The 24,312-nt window shown below is 46.9% G+C and overlaps 1 protein-coding gene across 3 annotated transcripts in view; it reads left to right on the forward strand.

The window, feature by feature from the left end:
* The first annotated feature begins 215 nt into the window (after positions 1-215).
* Positions 216-24,312, forward strand: part of ATF6 (activating transcription factor 6) — a 1,455,481-nt gene continuing 1,431,384 nt past the window's right edge. Inside the window, exon 1 of one of the 3 annotated variants that reach the window (XM_078686796.1) lies at positions 216-501. In XM_078686796.1, the coding sequence (XP_078542922.1) occupies positions 414-501 (88 nt within the window). In that variant the 5' untranslated portion in view covers positions 216-413. The remainder of the gene's footprint in view (positions 502-24,312) is intronic. The other 2 variants (XM_078686788.1, XM_078686804.1) reach the window with 2 other exon arrangements.

Genomic DNA, 24,312 nt, shown 5'->3' on the forward strand with positions numbered 1-24,312 from the left:
TCACAAAATTAACTAGATTTTTAAATCAAGGAGAAAAAATATATATAATAAAGGCAGCATTTTTAAAATGTATTTATCGTACATTACAATATTCGTTTGCATTTTTGTTTTAGTTTGGAGTACTTTCATAGTTTTTATGCTGTGAATCATCTAGCGCGTTTAGGTATATTTTTACGCTAGGTTGTTATATACTTGAGTTTTGCTTCGATTTAAGAGTATAGGGCAAAACACAGTACAAGATGGCTGTCATCCCATAATTCCTGCTTATATTTGTCTATGCCCTCTACGACTAGTCGCTTGGTAGCATAGACGTGTAATTACAGGAAGGAGCCGTCATCAGGTGATGATGTATATCACTTTCCGGTAACTCTTATAACAATTGGAGTGGCGCTCACGACCGATACGGTTGTAGGATGGAGGACGTTTCTGACGCGTGTACTGGGCATGGCGACAATTTACAACAGAAGGCAATATTCTCTGTTCCCGGAGAGGTGGACTGGGGTAAGGATTGGCACAGAGAAGGGCATTCCGGGGTTACTTCATTCCAATTGGCTTGTCCCTGTGCAAGGCCCTCTCTCTACATCTTACAGTTTCTCTGTATATGTTCTAGCAGTTCCCGGAAATGACAACAACCATTGGCAAAGCCAATAGATTTCACCTAGTCGAGAACTAGTGGCTTCGCCAATGCGTGTATTAATATAGTTTTTGGAGTATTCAGTAGAACAGTGCATTTTGAGATTTCAATTGTTTTTTTCTAGTACACATATCAGTGTGGTGCTCTGCATCGTCGCACTAAAATGCATCGTCCCGCACTATAGGCATAGCGCCTGGCTGTCAAGCCGTTAAGTGCTGCCTAGTGCTGTTAAAAGCAAACTGGAATGGCTGGCAGCGTGTGATGTGCGCGTGCTGCTCCGCAGGCTTTGGGCTCCTCACGTCCTGTAAAAAGTCTGGGAATGGTATTCAACCTTTGAATCCTCATCTGGTATTTACGTCTTACAGCACTGCGTTGCACCATGCACACAGTCTGACATATTTTGAGCATAATAGTGTTTGCATTTTACACAATTCCCGTAGTTCAACTACTGTCACCGGCGTTTTCCCAGGGAGGTGTGTATTTCTGAGTGAGAATTAGAGGAGTGCTCTGTGTCACATTCCATATGTCACATTACCACACAAAGCTCTCTATATGAATAACCCCAAATACCTTGCACCAAACCCGAGAGAGCTGGTAGGCCGGATTCTAAAATGCTCCAATTCACCACTTCTCATACCCCCTCCTAAACTGAAAAAGAAAGCTACCCAGGTGCTCTCCTCAGGAAATGCTCCCAAGATATGGAACTCACTACCCGAAGATTCTCCCTCTACTGCAACCCCTCCTTTTCTTACTTCAAATGTGACCTCAAATCTCTATTTCTAAACACTTACTTCAACTCCACCACTAGACTCAAGGTTCCATGTTTCCCATAAACTCAACCACTCTGTATTGACTCTTCCGTTACGGTTACCTGACCCAATCAGTCAATATAACATCATTACCTAATCTTGTTTTGCTATGTACTTGTTTTTTTGTCCTCACTATATTATTGTTATAATATTTATACTTATTTTGACTGTCTTAGACCTACACAAATCCTCACTTATAGCTCTAATTTCCTATACCCACAACTTTTAAAGTGTTCTGATGCTTCGGGTCTAGCTAGCGCTAGATAAAACTAAAAGAAAAAAATGCTAATCCCTTTATAATTATATGATGTGAGAAGTTGGCCTGGCATATGCTGTCTACTATTTTAGTGGGCACCTTGCATCAGTCCAAACGACCCTTATTGATGGTAGGTTTAAAGACAATCTATATAGAAAGCTATCCTAGTGGTAGCAGGGGAGAGCAGCCTTCAGGCTAAGTCTTGAAGGAATGTAAAACAGCTTGTTTTACCAGTCTATAATCTCATGAATGACCAAATGAAAGGAGAACCACACCAGGTATATATATATGTATTTATTCTAAACACATCCCTCTAGTCTCTTTATGAGGCTAGAGGCAAAAGCACATTCAGTAAACTTATTAGCACACAGTAAATTAGCACAATATACGTTGAGTCCTAGGGGCGTACCAAACCATATATTAAGAAAGTGGTATAAGAGCCACGACTGACATAGATACAAGGCCTAGAGCCTTTAGAACTGCTGGGGCCACCAGTAACCACCCAAGGTAGTGGCACAGGGGACCCACGGGGGACGAGTGCAGTGTCTAAACACAGCCGCGAATCACCATTAACTTCCATGGAGAAAGTCGCGATTGGAATTTTAAAGATTAAGGACCCTTAGAAGAGGACTTGGAGCAAACCCCTTTGGAACTAGGAGGTTCTAGAGTCAACACCCACTGGAGCACCGGGGTACTCGAGTTACCTCACCCAAGGAAACCGGGTGCATAGGTGTCTCTTCGTGTCGGGTTTCGTGATCGATTTCAATGGAGAGCGGCTGCAAAGTGCTGCTGGCGTCCAAGTGGAAAGTGTCCGGGTGGATCCAAGGGTGGATCAGAGATGTGAAGAACCTGAAAGCAGAGGAGACAGAGTCTGGGTCACTTGCCAGTGACCAGGAAGGCGAGGATTAGATGCTCACCGATGTCGGGTGATTTCAGGTGCAGAAGGTGACGCTTGACTCTTCAGCCACGAGGCAACCAACAACAAGAAAATACCTTGCCAGCAATTTTAAAAAGGCCCTAGGAGAGGGTCCTGATACTAGTAAGCAACCACCGGAGCAGACCAGGGCTATAATCAACAATCAACTTGAGTTTATCAAAAAATATAGTCCTTTTATTTTTTCATTTTCAAATGCACAAAAAACATTTCATCAATTTTTCAACCAGAATTAGATACAGTACAAAACCAAAATTGTAATAAAACATTAATACATTGATCGTGTCCCACACATCATATTCACACCTAACAGTCATACTATCATGCATCCCAAAACTCATCATCAGATATCCAAAATCACACATACACATCACATCAGCAAGTGCATCAGGGTAGAAACGACGGCCACAAAATGGCGAGACACCGAAACGCGCGTTGGCGTTGTTCGTGTGGGGGCAGCTGGATTGTATCTACCCCTACCCCCTGGATGATCGTTCTCAACCTGTCATCCAATCATTTTGTGGCCGTTGTTTCTACCCTGATGCACTTGTTGATGGGATGTGTATCTGTGGCTCTGGCATCCATTTTGTGATGCCAAGGCTCTTTTAAACTATTACCGGTTAGGTAAGTGTGTTCTTGTCTTCTCCCTCTAGAAGGGTGGAATTCTACCCCCGCCGCCAGGACTGGCGGGGTTGGGGGTAGGATTCCAAAGTGTTTGACACCAAACACGACATGTTTCCATGCAGCCATTCCAAAGTTAGCATTTACCGCGAGGTTATAATGCACTTAAAAGTATATGGTCTGGCTGCATCACAGAACAGCCTCAGAGAATAGATTCCGAAAGCTGCAGAGGGGTCCTGCTCATGCATGGGCACCCTCTCACACAAAACCAAGCACTCTGCCTTCAGGATTGCCAAGGCCTGCCATAGGAGTGACTTATAGGTTTATATGTGTCAGTGATTAAAGGTAGATATAGGTAGCCTATATCTTAGTAAGGGGTGCATGCACCACCTTACCCAGGCTGCAGTAGCAGATCTGCAGTGCCATTTTGAAAGGCTTCCCAGGGGTGGCATAATACATGCTTCAGCCCCTGGTAGGCCTCTGGGGTACCTATGCCCTTGGGTCTCACAAGGGTAACCCATTAACCAATGGAGTGTACCTAAAGTACATGCAATCATTTTAGAGAGGAAGCAACTAGGCTGGGGTCCTGAATAGCAGGGCCCCAGCCAGACTAAAGTAAAAAAACAGTGAAACGCCAGCAAAAATTGGGGGTAACCATAGTAAGCAGATCCTACTCTCCTACACCCCCCCCCTAAACACAGGGACATTAAACTAACCATGACCAGTTGTGTCTTCATGTTCTAAGTGAGAATATCTGGAGAGTCCATCTGCATTGGCATGGTTATTACCAGGTCTATGGTCCACTCTATAGTTCATCCCTTGTAGGGAAATGGACCACCTAAAAAATGTGGGGGTTTTCACCCTTCATCTGTTTTAGTCATAAGAGGGGCTTATGGTCAGTCTGAACAGTGAAGAGAGTGCCAAACAGTATGGCCTCGGCTTCTTCAGAGCCCAAACCAGAGCAAAGGCCTCCCTCTCAATAGCTGACTAAAGTTTCTCTCTAGGGGTCAGCCTTCTGCTAATAAAAGCTACTGGCTGGTCCTGACCTTCATCATTCAGTTGTGATAGCACAGCCCCTACCCCCAACTCGGATGCATCTGTTTGGACAATGAATTCTTTGGAGTAGTTAGGGCTTTGCAGAATTGGTGCAGTGCACATGGCCTTCTTCAGGTCATCAAATGCCACAGTGAAACACCAGCAAAAAGTGGGGGTAACCTTAGTAAGCAGATCCTACTCTCCTACATATGACACTCCTTTTCCGGTCGATTTAGTCACTGCTTTCGCCAGCACCATGTCTTTAGTGGCTACCATGTTAGGGTGGGAGCACCTCACATTGTCAGATTTGGGTAGTACGTTTGTTTCATATTGGCTGAATAGCCCTCTGCCTCTCATCCGTGTTGCAGATAACCCAAGTTACAAAATGGTTTGCCTGCCATTGAATATAACTGTCTTTCTGAAGGTGACTACACTTCCGTGGGTAAAGAGTAGCCGGCTGGTGGTGTGAGATGTCTGTCAACGGTTTCACCCACATATGGCAAAAGAGAGCCTCAAAGAAGGCTGGTGTGCGCTCTTTTTAGGAATATGTACCCAATTTCATGCTGTGATTTTCCAACTCATTTCATAGTTTTATTCTGTGAATCATCTCATGCATTTAAGTACTTTTTAGTACAGCAGCAGCAAGCAAAGGTAAGTGGTCAGTTCGTTGAGCATGTCCACCTATTCGTCGTAACAGCACCTCTGCCTACAGCACTGACCCTTTTGAACCAGGCACCGTATTTGCTCACCCATAAGCAAACTGACCTCCGTGTGTGCACCCTCAGACAGTGACTGATTAAGTCATTGTAGGTGTCATAGACACACCCATGTTAACCTCTCTTCTCACTTGCTGTGCATTTACACTTTCACGCAGATTAAGAAAACAGCAGGGGTAATATTTGAAACCAACGATAAACTGTGTGTTGAAATTGGTATTACAGGATAAAGAATGTATTGTTTTTGTTCTGTGAATAGAAATCTTGTTTGAATGACATAGTAATATTAAGGTTTATATTTTTTTTGAGGTATTTCTTTTTTATTTGAAATGATTTTAATTTTGAGAAAACAAATAATACACAGATACTTCAATACTTAAGTCAGACAATAATACAAAGTAATGATAAAGAGCGATATTGTAAATCCTTGATACCAAACATTACTGCAAATAATAAAGCTGCAAAGCAAAACTAAACCCTAAAATGCAGAACAAAGAATGGCCTGACAATATGTATCCTGGACGAGTTTTAATATGATAGAGTTGAGAAGAAAGAGAGATTGAGAAGAGAGAAGTGCCCATTAATTTCCATGTGTGAAGAGATAAGAGCGTTAAACTTAATTGTGCTGGATTGTACAGTGTATTGTGAGTGGATCTAGGAGAAATAGCAACCGCAGGAGACTAGTGACTACACTGGGAACTTTGTGTTGGAGTCTACGTGAAATATTGTTTCCCTGTAAGAGAGTTCAAGGTGGTTTGTTTGAGGCGAAGTAGTAGTCTAACCTGTCCCAAATGTGTCTGACTGAAGCTTTCCAAAGAGACTTTTGGAGTGCGATATTGTCTGCTCATCTAATATGTGTGATTGTTAGAAATGGGATTTCTGGTTGGCTAGGGCTGGCGCCTGAGCCAGGCAGAAACCACCACTCTAGTTAGGGCAAGGGAGTTACACGCTGAAGATAACCCCTGCTCACCGTCTTGGTAGTGATCCAGCGGCAAACTATCAACAGATGCTCCAATAGCCTATACTCACCTGGGCCTATAAAAACACACATACACACACAGCCTGGTTTTAACTGCTGGACTCAAAGTTTATGATTTTTACCACTTTAAGATTAGTCACCTCTTGTTCTCCACTAATCTTTTCACTGATCAAAAGTTATTTTCCTCTGGTCAGTGGACCAATAGTTGAACTAGTTGATGGTAAAATGACAATGGAATAACCACAGACCCTGGGAAAAGTTTAAATCTTTATCTAAATTAATTTCATGTGAACCATTGCTCAAAGTACAGTGTAGTCTCCGTTACTCATAGGAAGGAAAATTCAATTAATCAATCATCAAACACATACTTCATACTATTGCAATGACTTATGCTTAGAAAGGAGAGGATAGAGAGAAAAGAACATCTGCACATTCACGGAAATGATAATTTCCTAGGATGGTGTGAAAACCAACCCCCTGACCTAGGAGCTGGGAAAGATCCCCCGGGAAAGGTCAGGCGACAAAGGCTTCAGGACAGGAATCAGGACAGTATAGACGACCTCTCTAACACCGATGCTTGCGTAGCACCCCCTCTGACATTCTCTTCCTCCTCGAGATTCTTCTGCTATCTTCTTCTAAATCAATAATTCTAAGATAGATGGTTCTGCATTCGATTCTTCATCAATATCTCTCATCACTCCGACAGCATCCTGAGCTCTGCAGCATTCAGCAAATCTCCGTCTGACTGACTAAAACTACCTCAATTATACTCTTCAAAATTCATGTACCACCCATTAATGTTTCAATATTGTAAAAAATACTAACTGATTGGACAGGCAAGGGGGGAAGATCATTACACCATACTTATTTTTCATCTTAGTGTATCAGTCTATTGTTCAAAGATCCCATCCCTTATTTTTTATTCACAAATCTTATTCCCACCCGTATTCACATCTTATTAGACACAAATGTATGTTTTCTCATGTATTTCTATTCATCCAGAGGTTTTCGATGCTGGTTACCAGGGTATGTATCTCTTGTGTCCTTGGACTGCGTTCAAGTATATCATCTGTTCTTCCGGCTCATTCCCACTAAGCATGCGCGGAGGTCTGGTGGTTAACAGACTCTGGACTCATACGAGAGGGCCAAATACACACTAATAGGAAAGTCAGAAAGATAAATGTTAATTAAAAAATGTATGGTTTCACTGTATACCACCTATCTCTACTCTAACCCCCTTTTCTCATTATTGCTTTTCCCTCAGTAGCATTAGTAAAATAGCTTGGTTTAGTTTCAGTAAAGCAGATGCCAAGCATGTGAGCTTTCAAGCAGCCATTTTAATAGCGTCTGCGCAGGTGCAAGAAATACCCTCCAAGCAACAGCTCGTCATACTACTTAGATGCAGTTGACGCATGCACAATAAAGATCTCCCGTTAGCAGCCATTTCAGAATTTTACTCGAGTTATATATATTAGTAAACATGTAGGCAAGCTTCTCTGTCTGTGGTGCATATTAGTTTACCCAATATGTAGTTAATACAAGGTTAAAAGTTAAATGAGAGGATTGCTTCCGAGCAAGTCTCTTTTCTACTTGTCCTTGCTCCATCAATCCCTTCTCTGATGGCATTTTTGAGCCATCACAAAATCACCCATCCCAACCAGATGCCAACTTAAGCACATCTCAATTCACTTTCCACTCTTTTGATTCTTGTCCTCCTCTTTGTTCTCAAATCTTCCATCTTTTTATATAATTCTCCGTTCATTTCTTCTAGCTAAATCTCTTCAACTTTTCTCTTCTTTCCCTTTCCATTTATTTTATATTTCCTTCCTTTTCTGTACCATTTGCACCATATCATTATTGTTAAGACTATTATTGTTAAACCAATTAATTGAAAGACTATTTGACCTATAATACCTTCCCCAAGATTAGTAAACCATGTCCCTATTGAAGAAATAATTCTTGTTAGTCTTTCCCAAACACCATCAACCTCCAGTGGTTTCAATTCTTCTTGAAGGTTTGTAATATATCCTCTAATTTCTGTGCTTTTATCCGGTATGTAAGTGCAACAATGTTGCACTTTCAACATTTTACAGACTCCGCCTTCTTTTGGTAATAATATATCAAGCGCCAGTCAATTTTGTAAAACCTTAGACCTAATTGCAACCATTTTTGTATTAATTATTAAGAAACCTCCAGCAGTATCAGTTGAAAGACGATCAACTACTGTTGACAATTGACAGATTCTACGTGAATTTAAAATGACTCCCACTGAAGGTATCAATTCACCAAATATGTCACCTATTATTTCTAAAAAAACTAGGTCTCTTTCTTCGGGTTAATCCGTTAGTGTTTTCATTGCTTCCAGTGATTCTTTTTACGTGATATATCTTCGGAAATACTATTCCGAAGTAGCAACTATCGTACCATTGTGCAGGCAGCTTATAATAGGCTTCATTCCCACACACGTAGTAAACACCAGGAAATAATAGATCTGTTCCCCCATTTAGTCCCCAACCTCCTAGAATCAGGAAGTTATGTTCACACTCACTGAAACCAATAAATACATTGTTATAGTCTATCTTTAATGCACAGAGGCAGGATTTCCCTGTCTTTACAACGTCTAGGGACATCGCAGCATGAGCTTTGCCAGCTGTATGAATTCCCTCATTCTCAGCCCATGGTGGTATATGGGTTTTCGATTCTGCGGCTTTTCTTTGGAAATCCTGTCTCCTTTCTTCAACTAAAAGAGCATGTTACGTTATTCTCGTGTGCCTTTGCTATATCTATTGATTTCATAGTTAAGAAAAATTCACCCATAAACTGTGCATCTGGACTACTATGCCCTGGATTCATATTCGTTCGAATAGGAATTTCTGAAAATACTACATCTAAGTTTGAATAATAATATTTAAGTTTTCCTGTTCTATCGAATAAACTTGTCAATATGCTACATGAAATACCGTACGTTAATGGTAAATTATGGTATGTGACTCCTTCTGCTACTGAAGCTGGTAATTTCATACAAACATAACAATCCCTAATCTCCATAGTGTCTACATATTGAAACAGCAATTTTGTGAATGCGTTTAAAGATGTGCCATTATCTGTTACTGTATGATGTACATTTATCTCATCTGCTGCTTCTAATTCTACTGTATCTCCTTTCATGTTAGCTGTCTTTTCATTATTGTCTGTGTCATTCTTCTTCTCTGTTATCATAAGATAAGGAACTGCTATTGTTAGAAATAGCCATACTATGACCGCTAATAAAATACTACATGTGCAAGCCCTACAGCATTTCTTTGCACAATTTCCTTTTGGTCTTTCAGCAAACCTGTCTTCAGCCATTTTAGTCTTAGAAGATTCCTTTTCTTTTCTTTTCTTTACTTTATAAATTGTAATTCTTTGTTACTTCCAGGAGGCCTCACTTCCCCTTCGTCAATCTGTTCTGCATTTACTTCTTCATCTGTCTCTTCATTTAAATCTAGATTCTCAAATTCTTCTAGAATCATGTAGGTCCATTCAGGACCGTGGAACTTATTGTTCAAGACTCTTAGTCTCTGACTTCTTCGAGTGTTTTTCACTGTTGACTGCTCAGACTGACTAGTAACCTCATTCACGTGTTCAGGGTTTTCACTTGTCTTTCTCAAATGGTATTTTAACCTTTTGACTCCACCTGGCCAGTTATCTCCATTTCTGACCCTTTTAATCTGCACTGCACTTTCGCCTTCTTTGTCTCTCTTAAGAGATCTTTTATTCTCGTTATGTTGTGGCACAATCTGATTTTTCCCCTTCTTCAGATTCACTCTCTACCTGTCCTTGTTCAGGTTTTGTTATTATGGCTTCATCAGCCTGAACTTGTTCTTCTTCCTCTATCTGATCTTGTTCGGTTCTTATCTCATACTGTTCTTCTTCCACCCGAACTTGTTCTTCTTCTCCCAACTGGTCCTTTTCCGGTCTTACTACAATTGGATATTCTGCTGCCTGAACGTATTCTTCTATACCCGTCTGTCCCTTCTCAGTTCTTTTGGTTGATCTGCTTACCTGAGTATGTTTTCTCTCCCTTTCTCGTCCTGCCCAGGGTCTCCTGTAGCTTTGTTCACTACTTCCTGAGCGTGTTCTTCTACGCCTATCTGGTCCTCACTAGTTTCTTGTCTTTCTAATCTTGCTCTGCTTCTTGTTTGATTAATCACCTCCGGTATGTCAACCACTGGTATCCAATCCTCCTGACTCCTGCTCGGTTGTTCTTTGTCAGCCACTTCAGAATCTGTCACTCTATATTCTTCTACTGCACAACCTTCAGCTGCCTCAACTGTTTGGGTCAGTTGTGGTCTCTTTTCAGCAGGGGCTGGAACCCTTTTTTGTGTGGTTTGCTTGAGTCCAATTGAGCAAACCTGCACACTTCACTGCTGTAGTAGTGACCAGTATGACTTGCCGTGGATCATCCCACCCGGGTGCTAGGCACGACTTTTTGGTGTGCTTCTTCACTACCACCCAGTCTCCAGGATTCAAGACATGTGCCTGATCCGACTGCCTGGCAACTGGGTCTCCTCCAACCTGGTGAGAGACAGATAGCTCTAGGTCAGCCAATCCTTTGCAATAGTCTAATACCAGATCATCAGATATATTCAGTAATTTATGTCCTGGTATAAATGCTTGTCTCATCGCTCTTCCTATGAGAATCTCATGGAGACTCAATCCTGTGTTTCTGTCAGGAGCACTTCTGAGTCCCATCAATACAAGAGGCAATGCGCCTGGCCAACTCAGTGAAGTGGATGCACACACCTTTGCCAGTCTTGACTTGATTTTGCCATTCAATTGCACTACCACTCCAGAAGCCTCTGGGCGGTATGCACAGTGCAGTTTTTGTTAAATGCTTCACAGATTAATCAAATTATTTCATTATTAAAATGAGGTCCTCTATCGGATTCCAAAGTTACTGGAAAACTAGTGTGGAATTAACTCTCTCAACAATAATTTGGCAAATGTTATACTGTCATTTCTCTTAATTGGGTATGCCTCCACCCATTGTGAAAACAAGCACACTATGACAAAGATGTACTTCATTCCCCTGCATGGTGGTAACTCTATAATGTCAAGCTGTAATCCTGTGAATGGTCCTTCTGCCTTTCCGATTTTTCCCCAACTGTCCACCGTCTTCCTGCCTGGATTTATTTGTTGACAGACTAAACATCTCTGATAAAGACTTTCTGCGACTACCCTAAACCTTGGGTTATACCAATCTTGTCTGAACAGTCTGATAATTGCATCCCTGCGTACATGAGTGTCTACATGATACATTCTTGCCATTTGGGAGAGCCATCAGTCTGGCATGAGTGGTCTGCCATCAGAATATACCCACACGTCATCTTTTGCCCTCCTTTCAGAATCAATCATTTTTTATTGAGCAGCATAACAGCGCATAACACAGCTCATCTGCCTACATCCACTGGCCGGCAGAGCAAAGTCCAGTAGTACTAACACAGCGTTTGGGTCTACACCCCGGAGAGCAACCCCGCGAGGGCGAATGCAATTCCATGAGGAGCAGTCATCACAGTCATCAATTTACTGCAATTCAAAATAGAAAGAGTAACAACTAATGAAAACAAAGCCCCCTTTACTCTAAGTCACACCCTCCCCCCAGCACCTCCCAGAGCAGTCCAGTCCTTTGGGCTGAACCCCGAGGCTCCATTGGGATAAGTTGCAGGATCTGCAGATATTTTGGACTTGTTACCTCACGCAGATCTCTGGATAGGAGATGAATGAATGGTTCCCACAACTCCGCATAGTTCGCCCCCTTGCCATCCATGCACAGCGATAGTCGTTCCATAGCCAATAGATGCCACAGCCGTCGGATCCAATCCCTAGGGTCGGGAGAATCAGTGGATCTCCATTGTGCAAGGATGACTAAGCGCGATGCTAACAAGGCCAACGCAATCTGCTTACCCCTCATAGATCGCAAGGGAAACGCTTTTGCATGTGGAAGCCCTAGCAGCACATGTTCAGGAGCCCTAGGGAACGTGATGTGAAATGCATCGTCCAGATCATCAAGGACGGCCTTCCAGTAGCGCTCCAGCTTCGGGCAGTGCCATAGTAGGTGTGTCAAGGTAACCGGGGCACCACAACCCCTCCAACACAGGCCTGAATGTTTCTGGTCCCAGGACTTAATACGAGCTGGGGTATAGTACCAATATGCCACAACCTTATAGGCTGACTCAGCACCCGCCACATTAGCAGCAGTGTGGTACGCGCGGTAGAACACTCTTTCCCACTCCTTATGCGACAGCGGGCGGCCCAACTCCGTGTCCCAGCGAACCTGCACTTTAGTACGCGGAGCTTTAGGGCAAGCAATGATCATGGCGTATAAGTCAGATATATGTTTGCGATCATCTTTCTTGCAGACCACCCAACGCTCAAGGGCTGTCAGCGGGCGAGACATAGCAGCAACGTTAGGGGGCTGAGTGACCCAATGCGCCACCTGTGAATAAGGAAATGCGTCAGATTCTAAGAGAGAGAAGTGGTCCCGGCGGAGTGAGGGGAACGAGATTAGACCATCAAGATCAACAAGCACTGGCGTTGCCAGTAGGTCTCGTAGAATGCAGTGCATCCTTCTTGCTGTAGTAGGGCGATTGGGTGGCTGTTGGTAATTAGAGAGTGGCCGGAGGGAAGCCGGATGGGGGCAGGAGAGCTGAGATAGCGTGTTAGGGGAGGAGAAGCCGCAGAGCGCACGCTGGGCGAAGCCCTTTGATGTGCTGTGCGGCCGTGAATGCCAGCGTGTTAGGGGAGGAGAAGCCGCAGAGCGCACGCTGGGCGAAGCCCTTTGATGTGCTGTGCGGCCGTGAATGCGCGTGCTTGTTTGCTCACGTGATTCACGTGAACTTAAAGAAAACTGCACGAACGAAACCCTTGGTTTCACGATTGTTTTCAGCACTTGAATTCTCGCTCCCTCAATGGGCTTGCGCGCATTGATAGGTCACGAGACCTAAAAAGGTGACCCACTCGCTTGCAACCTTCCTCCCTCCAGCGCTGAAAGATCGGGGACGAGCAGCCAGGCGGGAAGTCTGGGTTGTCTACAATCGGCGTCATGGGCGATGGAAAGGTGGTCCAACCTTTACGCTGTGCCAATTGGTCCCATGCCTTCATAGTTGGAGACGTCACAGGCGAAGAATATAGACCCCAAGCTCTGTGCTTTTGAGGGAGCCATAACTCGTGCCAAATATTGCAGCCCACCACCGTCTGGTCCATAAAGTTCCAATGCTTACTGGAATAAGGTCTGTTCCATTCAAGAATAAATCGCAGACAGGCCGCCTGGTAGTAAGCTTTCAGCGAGGGAAAGCCCAGCCCACCACTGGCCTTAGGAGCCGTAAGCAACCAGAAGGCAAGCCATGGACATTTGTGATTCCATAAGAACTTGGTAATCAATCCTTGCAGTTTCTGTATGGTACCCGGGGGGGGGGCTCAGAGGAAGCAGCTGAAACAAGTACAGAATGCGAGGGAGCACCGTCATTTTAACTGCCGCTAGTCTACCGAACCAGGCCAGCTGGAGACGGCACCAGTCGGACAGTGATTTGGCTGTTTGATCGACTAAGAGCTTGTAGTTAATAGAAACTGTCTGGGCTATGGAGGGGGCAAGGCTGATTCCTAGGTTCGGAATGTCAGAGTGAACCCACTGGAAGGCAAAATCCTGTTGTAGATCCTGCTCGTCAGTAGCAGGGACCGACACATTAAGTATCTGCAACTTGGAAAATTTGATTTTAAACGCCGCAACACCACCAAATTCGTGCAATTCTGTCGATAGGTGCCGGAAGGAGGTGCGAGGGTGAGTGAGTGAAAGTATCACATCGTCCGCGTACAGACTGATCTTGTGCATGTCTGCGCCAAATCAAACCCCCTCAATGCCCCCATTGGACCGCACCCGCTGAGCAAATGGCTCCATATAGAGCGCAAAAAGCAACGGGGACAGGGGGCACCCCTGTCTCGTCCCACGAGAGATGGGAAAAAAAGTAGACCGGCAGCCATTCACCCGGACCGCCGCCGTCGAGGGCGCAGACAGGCAGCAAACTCATCTTAGGAAGTTAGCCCCCAGGCCCCAGGCCTTCAAAACCGCAAACAGATACGCCCAATCTACGCGGTCAAAGGCCTTCTCCGCGTCTTTGGATAAAAAGAGGGCCTGTGTACGAGAGCGGTGGACTAAGTCCATGAGGTGCCAAAGTCTCTTAGTGTTGTCCCCCCCCTTGCCGCGTTGGGATAAATCCCGACTGGTTCGGGTCTATGATACCATCCATTAACAGGCTCAGGCGTGCGGCCAGAACGCTAGCGAAAAGCTTGGCGTCAATGTTGAGGAGTGAGATTGGGCGGTACGATCCACTCTCCATTGGGTCCTTTCCGGGCTTGGGAATGACCGTGATAGCGGCCTCAGACATGGAGGGGGTCACCTCCCCTGTCTCCAGGAAGGAATTAAAGAGGCGAATTAGAAAGGGCGCCAATTCTACGCAAAACTTCTTATAAAAGATGGCCGAGAAGCCATCCGGCCCCGGGGATTTAGCCAGTTTCAGCCGCGTAATCGCGGAAATGACTTCCTTGATACGTATTTCAGCGTCCAGAGCCTCTGCCGAGGCCTGAAAGAGGGGTGTTACACCACAGGAAGCTAGATACGCCGCTACTCGCTCAGGGTCCGAGGGTTCCCCGTGGTACAAGGTGTAATAAAACCGCCGGAAAGAATCTGCAATGAGGGACTCAGTGGTGTGCTCCACTGCTTGTGAATCCCTAATGGCCTGGACGGCGGACCGCTGCGCCTGAGCCCTCAACCTGTGCGCCCGCATCCGGCCCCCCTTGTCCCCGCTGAGGTAAAACTTATGGCGCAAGCGCAAAAGGGCGTATTCCGCCCGGTCCAAATCAAGATTTTTGAGCATGCGTCTTTTCGTTTCCAATGCCCTCCATATGCGTGGAGCCCCTGTCCTTTTATGTATCGCCTCTAGTCCTCCCACCTCCTTCACCAACTCCTCGCGCTTTTCCCTACGTATCCGAGTATATGTCGCTGACAACGCTATAAACTCCCCCTGGGCCACCAGCTTGAGGGCCCCAGCGACATACCATCCCGATCATTGTCAACGAAGTACTGAGTGATGGTAGTTCTGATGCGAGCGACAGCCGACTCCGAGTTGAGGCGAGAGTCCTGCAGACGCCAACCAGGTGATGGTGGCCGCTGTCCACCACAGGAAAGCTGTACAGAAATAAGGGCATGGTCTGACAAAGAGCGCGGGGAAATAGCTGCTTCAGACAAATGGGGCATTAGGGACGTCGTAGCCAGGAAGTGATCTAAGCGCACATAAGTTTTATGGGCCGCAGAATAATAAGTGAAATCGCGCTCTAGGGGCTGCTGAGTGCGCCAAACATCATGCAGCCCTCCATCTTGCAACCACTGCTTCCCTCCCCGCGAGATGGCTCCCGTTTTATGTGAGCGCGCAGCAGATCTATCCAGGTCTTGGTCCATCACTACATTCAGGTCACCTCCCACCAGCACACACACATCTGGGGACGCTAGCACCTCGGCAAGCGCCGTCTTCAAAAAGGGCTCTTGGCGTTCGTTTGGGGCATACAGTGAGCCTACTGTGAAGTGCGTGTTCCCCCATTGGACCCGGACCGCCAGAAAGCGCCCCTTAATGTCAACCACTTGGCATAGGATCTTACAGTGGGCCTTAGCGCTGAATAGGATAGCCACCCCATGTTTTTTTGCCGGACCTGAGGACCACAACTGCACGGGGAAGCGCCTGTCCTTCATCCTCCTAGTATCCTTGGAGAGGAGGTGAGTCTCCAGGAACAGACACACTTCCCCATCTGCATTCTCTAACAGCGATAGTATGGCTGCGCGCTTAATAGGGTTATTGAGGCCCCGAACATTCAAAATGACAATCTTCAAATCCTTAGCCATATTTGCCAAGAAGAGACAAAGACACTAGACAAAGTAGCTGAAACAGGACCACTGAAGGACACACCGGAGGCGCCCAGCCACCCCAACCTACAGCTAACCCCCCAGAGAACTGATGCGGAGCCCCGATAACAACCCCTCCCCCAAAACCCCTCCCTAACCACCATGCAACAGAACTAAACCCCAAAAAGGGGAAAAAGCAAACTAGGAAATGACCAATGTTCATCAAGGAAACCATTCTTAAAGGGGAACGTGGCGCCGTTCAGCACCGCACCAAACCCTGATACAGGGCAATACCTTTCACTAGGGAGAAAGAAGAGGGAACTCCCAATGCCTCCTCCCAACGCCGCCATGCAACTCATCCTGGGACAAGCGATTAGCATTCAAGCAGCCCCCTCGCCGTCAGTCACCTGTGCCACCGAGGAAACGGCGGCCTCCCTTTCCATGAGGCTTGCATAAGGGCCCGGTCTCCCCAGCGGAGGCGACCTCCCCACGGTCTGCCATTCAGTGGCGCGCCTGCGTCGCCGAGCGGGAGACCGGACCGAACCAGCGGGAGCGTCCAACCTCTCCAAGCCCAGTGCCTCAAATGCTGCCTCCAGGGAGCGAAGCTGCAAGAGTTTCCCCTTGAACTTAAAAATGATGCGAAATGGGTGTCCCCACGAGTAGGGGATGCCATGCTCCCGTAGGTACGTGGTGATTGGCTTGAAGCTGCGATGTTTGATGAGGGTAGAGGCCACTAGGTCTTGGAAAAGGGCAGGCTGATGCCCCCGAAACTGGACCGAGGGGAGGGCTCGTGCCTTGCGTAAAAGCCGTTCCTTGATCTGAAAGTCGTGGACACAGACTAAGATGTCCGGTGGTGGGGCCTTAGCGTTCCTTGGCAAGCCAACTCGATGCACCCTGTCCAGCTGAAGGTCAAGGTCGTCACCTTCGTCCAGAATCTGTCGGAACAACTCCGTCACATACTCCCGTAGGCTATCCCCCCTCTCCCTTCCAGGGGACCGCTCGGATCCTGATGTTGTTCCTCTATGAGCGGTTCTCCAGATCCTCGGTATGCGCCTGCAGGTCCAAGCTCTGTTCTGTGAGCCGAATAACATCCTGCTGGAGCTGATGGAGCTCGTCAGGCAGTGCCCAAATCGTGTTCCTCCAGGGTCGCCACCCTCTCACCAATGGCGTCGACGTCCCGCCGCATTTCGCGGACATCAGAGGAGAGTTGGGAACGAATGTCCATGATGTCCTCCTTAATGGCGGCAAAAAGCTCCAGCATGAAGGCTTTAGTCGCCGAAGCCTCCACATCCTCCAGCTGAGCGGCCTGAGTATCCGACTGCGAGACAGCCCGGCTCCCTAACTTCAGCAGGGAGTCCTTCGGGGCCTTGTCCTTCTTGCCTCTGCTGGTTGCCATAATAGCGCCGCTTCGGGCCCACAGACCCGTTCCGGGCCGCCACTGGAAAACGCCGCCTGCCGATATGCAGGCCGATGGCACGCCCTCCGTCTGTCACCAAGCTCCCCACGCACTCAGCACTACGCCGGGGTAGGCCCCAGGTCCACCAACCATAAAGACCACCACGGTGCAGGACCCGCGTCGGCTGCAGCCCTGTAACCTCCTCTCCACCCGGGCACTGTTGCCGACCACCCAGCCAGGCTCCCACTGGACCCACACCGGGTGCAGGCCAACCAGGGGGTAGTTAGTCCGGGAGGCTGCCTGACTCTGGACCCCTCAAACTCCACGGGAGCTGCAGCTCACACCGGTAGTCACAGGGTCACTCACCGCTCCTCTTTTCCGCTCGCTCTCCCCTTTCAGGGCCACTCCATGGGGCTCGCCCGGCTTCTCTCCCGTGGCGTCGGGCACCACAAGCGACTCACCAGCCCTGCACTCCTAGCCACCACGTGCAGCAGGGTGCCCACTAGGGAGGCGCAAAGTCGTGGAGCCGAGTCGCTGCCCGCCGAAATGCGGGTCGATGAAGGCCCCCCCCACCGGCCCCACAGCGATACACCCCAGGTGCCCCCATGAGCAAGGGGGAGGGGCCCACCAACGCCCCTGTAATCTGGCGCTTTCCTTGCCCACCGAATCACAGGCGAAACAGTGTCTCTAGGCCCTGGACCCGCGGCCTGCAATCACCGGGTACAGCCAGCTGCGGTCCAGCCCAGCCGGGGAGGGGGTCGCACCCACCGCTGGAATCAGGGCCCGCTCCGCCGGCACCCGCATTGGGCCCCACGCCGTCACCGGAGCCCAGGACTCGGCCTCGGTAGTGGGAGGAGGGGGCCGGGTCCCACCGATGCCCCGATGTGCTGTGCTGCCCACTGATCCGCGGGCCGTATCAGAGCTCCGCCGCTCCACAAAGCCGCCAAGCCCCACTCGTTAGCGGTCGCTGCAGGGGGGTGGGCTCTCCCGCCACTGCGCTCGCTGCCCTCTGCTTTTAGAACTGGCGTGAGGCGTGAGGCCTCACCACGTCTGCCAAACTGCGGACCGATCCCCAGACGACAGGTGTCAGGCAGCCGCCCCTCCACTCCTCACCTCATCTTCCAGCCCGAGCAGCTCAACCGCCGCAAACAAAGCACGAGCTCACGGGCAGCGCCAAGTTCTCCAGGGGCCGGCCTCAGCCCGGCACGGAAGCCCGATTTTCCCCCCCCCAGCCCCTGCAGTCGCCACCCACACTGTTTGTCTGCACCGGATCACTTGTCCTGAGTAACCCGGGTTTTTATCGGTACAGTATACGAAACTTAACAAACCCTGGTTACTCAGGACAAGTGATCCATTTCAGCATGATTTTTTGGAGCAACACACTTGACCACTGCTATTTCCTTTGGCAATTGTATTTCTTCTAACAGTTCTTTCACAAAATTTTCCATTCCTTATAGGGGATCTTGCAGAACTCAGAAATCCCATTTGCATCCAAAGCTGGCCAAAGTCATGCACAACCCGTAACCATATTGGCTGTCAGCAAATATGGTCACTTTCCAATGTTTCCCAATTTTGCATGCTTTTATTAAAGCTATCAATTTGGCTACTTGTACAGACTTGACTCCCGGTAAACAGGATGCTTCAATGACCCCAGATATTTTGCAAACCGTATAAGCTGCACTCAGTCCTCCTTCCTCAGGCCTTAAACAAGAACCGTCGATAATACTTCATGGTTGGGCTCTTTCAGAGGCTCTTCCTGTATATCAAGGGGGGCTTAGTACACATTTCAGTCACATCTAAGCAGTCATGATCTACTTCATCCCTCATTTCTTCACCACGTGAATCTGGTAATAAGGTAGCTGGATTCACCATTGTGCATCTGATTACTGTCACATTTTCTGCTCCCAGAATTATTCTACAGTTGCTGCGTTCGAGTTCTTGTTAACAGTATTTCAACTGAATGTGGAACATAGACTTTTACTGGATGCCCCATCACAATTGACTCACTTTGCTCCAGACTCATACAGGTAGCAGCTACTGCTTTTAAGCAGCCAGGTAATGCTGAAGCCACAAGATCCAAAGTAGCAGAAAAATATACGACTGGACGTCTGCTTTATCCATAGCTCTCGGTTAAGACTGAAAGCGCACAACCCTCTCTCTCACAACAGAATAGTGCAAATTCTTTCATATAATCAGGCATACCTAGAGCAGGGGCCTCACATAAACAATTTTGCAACTTTACAAATGCTTTCACACTTTTATCATCCCAAACTACTGCATCTTTCATTCTCTTCCGTGTCATCTGAATTAATGGCTTCGCTAGTAAAGAAAAAACCTACAATCCACTGTCTACAGTATCCCACCACTCCGAAAAACATTCTGATCTCTCTTTGTGTATGCGGTAACTACATTTGCTTGATTATTTTAATTCTCTCAGAGGTCACTTTTCTCACTCCCCTTTCTATCTGGTGACTCAAATATTTAACTCCTGTTCGGCAAAATTGCAATTTCTCTGTAGACCCTTTGAGTCCTCCATCAGCCAAATGATTTAGCAATCCAATTGAATCATTAACGCAATCTTCTCTGGATTTCAATGCCACAAGTAGGTCATCGATATATTGCAATAAAACTGAATTTATAGGCATAATTAACTTCTCTAGGCACTTTTTCGAAATCTGAATGAATATTGAAGGACATTCTGTATACCCTTGAGGAACTCGGTTCCATGCCAAAATACGATCCTCAAATTTAAAGGAGAAAAGATAATCTGGATGTAAAGGAATGGAGAAAAAGGCTTGGCACAAATCAATTACTGTATACCATCCTGCATTCCAGGGTATCTGATACAGAATCGCTGCTGGATTTAGCACTACAGGACAACAAAGCACTACAATTTTATTAATCTTTCTTGAATCCTGTACTATTCAGTATTTTCTGCTAGGCTTTTTAAGTCCTGTTATAGGTGAATTACAAGGACTGCTCATTATCTTTTTTTAAATGCTCTGTTAAATCATTCGGTCAATCTCTGAAGCTACTCCTGCTTTTACTTCTGGACTCATTTTGTATTGTCGGGTGTTGGGGTAAACTGCACCTTCTTTCACAGTCTCTTTCACTGGGTCTACATTTGCCATTAGTCCTATTTCCTTTCCATCAAAATCCCATACCATTGGGTTCACAGTTGTTTTCAGCTCTTCCGGTAAGTCATATTTAGTCATTAAAGAGTACACCTCATCTACCTCTGTGCCTTGTTTTGCAAGCATTATCTTATATACAATATCCTCATCAGGGGTTTGAAGAGCAACACCATCCGGTGTGCAATAAATTGTGCAGCTCATTTTGCACAGTGGATCTTTTCCTAGTAAATTCACTGGACTAGAATCACAGACTAAGAATCTGTGCATGTCTTTAACATTTTCAATATGCACCTCCATAGGTTCTGTAATTGGGGTTCTAATCTGTTGATTCGAAACTCCGACTATTTGGATTGCTTCTCCCGAGAGGGGTAGGTTTGGGATGTCTGTCTCCTTCCTCCCCCCTAAGGCACCATCATTGCTCATTCTCACTTTCATAGTTATTCTGTAAAACGTATTGTGAAATCACAGAATATTTCTTACCACTTCCTCCTTGAAATTCGGCATCCGCACTCTACTTTGGCTTGTTCACAAAATTTGGCATAGGGGCAGGTGGCACCTGACACTGCTGATTAACTACCTGCTGTGGCTGATTCATAAGCACCTCATTCTGCCTCTGTGGATTTAAATTTTGGTTTGGCCCATTATTATTCTGAATACTCTTACACACGTTTTTCCAATGTCCAAGCTTTACGCACCCATGACAAGGAAACTTCTTCTTTGCATCCTCTCTATTCATTTGTCCTCTTGATTGATCACCACTCACCACATGATCACTCTGATTCTGTTCTTTCATCTGACTATTTAATATTGAAGTTGCTGTTGTTCTGCTAATTTCACTTGGCCCACATCATTTTCTCTTTTAGTTTTTTATGTCTTGCCTCCATATCATCCCCACTGTAGGAGAGTAGGATCTGCTTACTATGGTTATCTCCACTTTGTGCTGTGTTTCACAGGATTATCGACTTTAGTCTGGCTGTGGCCCTGCTAATCGGGACCACAGCCTATCTGTTCTCTCTCTAAATTGATATCCTGTACATTAGGTACACTCCAGATTGGTTACTGGGTTACCCCTGTGAGTCCCTAATATATGGTACCAAGGGCATAGGTACCCCAGAGGCCTACCAGGGACTGAAGCATGTATTATGCCACCCCTGGGAAGCCTTCCAAAATGGCACCACAGGTCTGCACTTGCAGCCTGGGTAAGGTGGTGTAAACACCCCTTACTTAGTTATAGTATACCTATATCTACCTTTTAAAACAGACCCATATTAACCTATACGTCACTCCTATGGCAGGCCTTGACAATCCTGAAAGCAGAGTGCTTGGTTGGGTGTAAGAGGGTGCCCTAGCATGAGCTGCGCCCCTCTGCAGATTTCGGAATCCCTTCCTTACAGCTGTTCGGTGATGTGGCCATACCATATACTCTTAAGTGCATTATAATCCTCGCGGTTAATGCTAACTTTGGTTTGGCTTTATCAAAACATGTCGTGTAAGGTGTCAAACACTTTGGAATACTACCCCACACCATTTCTGGCGGCGGGGGTAGTATTCCACTCTTCTAGAGGGAGAAGACATGTACACACTTACTTTCCCGATAATAGTTTAAGAGCCCCAGCATCACAAAATGGATGCTGCTGCCGCAGACACTAGTCTGACCTCCTGCTGCTGGACGAAACTTCGGCAGGGGAGGCTTGGATAATAGGGTTCCTGTCCAGGGAGGTGCCAGCACTTCCCCAGAAAGGCTTTAGTGTATTGGGGCAGGGTGGGTTGCATTCAGTGAATGCTTTTCAGACAGTGTCTGGGGCACACAAGGTGTCCCCGTGCATTTTCCAGTTCAAACCATTTGCTGGGGCACTCAGCCCCAGCTCTGGTGCGAAACTGGACAAAGGGGAAGGGGTGTAACAACCCCCTCCCCAGGTCCTACCATAGGTGGGACCCTAGAGTTAGTCCAACCCCTAAACGTAGTAGAAGTATAGGAACCCAGTCCCTAGGACTTTAGATTACCCTGGACGAAACTCTGATACAGAAATCTTGGATCATCGACATTCCATATCGACTGGAAGACGGAAGAAATCTCCCTTGGAGTCAAGGAGTGACTCCCCTGTTCAAACAGGCACCAAAGAAGCATCTTGCCGGTCTGCATTTTCGAGGCTCCCACCGGATCCTGAAGAATCTGCGACACAGGACACGGACTTCCAGACCTCTCAGAGGCTGACACGAGTCCCCAGCGAAGCTGAGACCTGTAGCTATCGCGAGAGATGTGGGACCAGAACTCCTGGACATCCTGCACATTTGCTAGTGCACTGACGTCCCGAGCTTTCCTGAAGTTGTGCATTGGGCTACTTGTAGTCCAAGCCCTGAGCACCTTTTGCATCGAAGATTGTGGGCCTACACTCCACGAGTGTTCCGTGGGCCCGCTTTCAGCATTTCCGCTCGAGACGCCTTCACGATCCCTAGTCCATTGGCTAGTGGGTCCCCACGAAGGAATCTACTTTTTCTTGGGCTTCCCTGGTTGCCCCAGATGTGCCCTGACTCCCCTCCAAAGGGTGAGTCCCTCAGATCTTGTCATCTTGCGTGGGTTGCTGTTGCCAAGGCTAGTTGGGTCCAATCCGGATTCCGACGCTGCAGCACTTGACATCCTTTGTGGGACACCTCGAATCCAGCTGCTGGCCGTCGTCGACACCTCCTGGTCCTCGTGGCTGAAGAGTCAAGCTTCACCTACTTCACTTGAAAGCACCAGACATCGGCTGGCATCCTCTTGTCGCCATCCTGGTCACTGGCTAATGACCCAGACTCTGTCCCTTCTGCTTTCAGGTTCTTCAGATCTCTGATCCATCCTTGGATCCATCCGGACACTTTTCTCCTGGTCGCCTGCAGGACTTCTTTGCAGCTCTCCTTTGGAAACCAGGACGAAACCTGACACGAAAAGACACCTATGCACCCGGCTTCCCTGGGTGAGGTAACGCGAGTACTTCGGTGCTCCCGTGGGTCTTGACTCTCGAAGTGTCCAGTACTGAAGGGGTTCCACCGTAGTCCACTCCTAAGTGTCCCTAATCTTTAACTTTGTAACTTAAACTTTCTCCATAGAAGTCAATGGTGATTCGCGGCTGTGTTTAGACCCTGCACGCGTCCCCAGTGGGTCTCCTGCGTCCCTACCTTGGGTGGTTCCTGGTTGCCCCAGCGGTTCTACAGGCCCTAGGCTTTGTCTCTATCTTTACAGCGGTACTTATACCACTTTCTTAGTATAGGGTTTGTGAGGCCCCTAGGGCAAAACGTATACTGTGCTATTTACTGTGTGCTATTTAAGTTCTTGTATTGTACTTTTGCCTCTAGCCTCATAAAGAGACTAGAGGGGTTGTGTTTAGAATAAATACATATATATTTGATATATACCTAGTGTGGTTCTCCTTTCATTTGATCATTCAAGGGATTATAGACTGGTAAAACAAGCTGCTTTACATTCCTTCAAGACTTAGCCTGAAGGCTGCTCTCCCCTGCTACCACTAGGATAGCTTTCTATAAAGGTTGTCTTAAACCTACCATCAATAAGGGTCGTTTGGACTGGTGCAAGGTGCCCACTAGAATTGTGGACATCATATGCCAGGCCAACTTCTCACACCCACAATACTTTGCGTATTTTAAAATATCATCAATAGGCTTTCCCTGCCAACACAACGTATGTCGTTGAATCATCTTGTTTCAGACCTTACACAAAATGACCCATATCCTTATCTCCAATGTTCTCAAAGCCACTGTACTGCTTAACACCTTCAGCGCTACCGCGTTTACCTGCCCTGCGCTGAAAGAGGAGCAAATGGCTTGTTTGTGACAAAGCCAGCTCGTCATGAGCGCAGGGCAGGTAACGCC

This window comes from Lissotriton helveticus, chromosome 1_1 (genome assembly GCF_964261635.1).
Source record: "Lissotriton helveticus chromosome 1_1, aLisHel1.1, whole genome shotgun sequence".
NCBI classification, from domain to species: domain Eukaryota; kingdom Metazoa; phylum Chordata; class Amphibia; order Caudata; family Salamandridae; genus Lissotriton; species Lissotriton helveticus.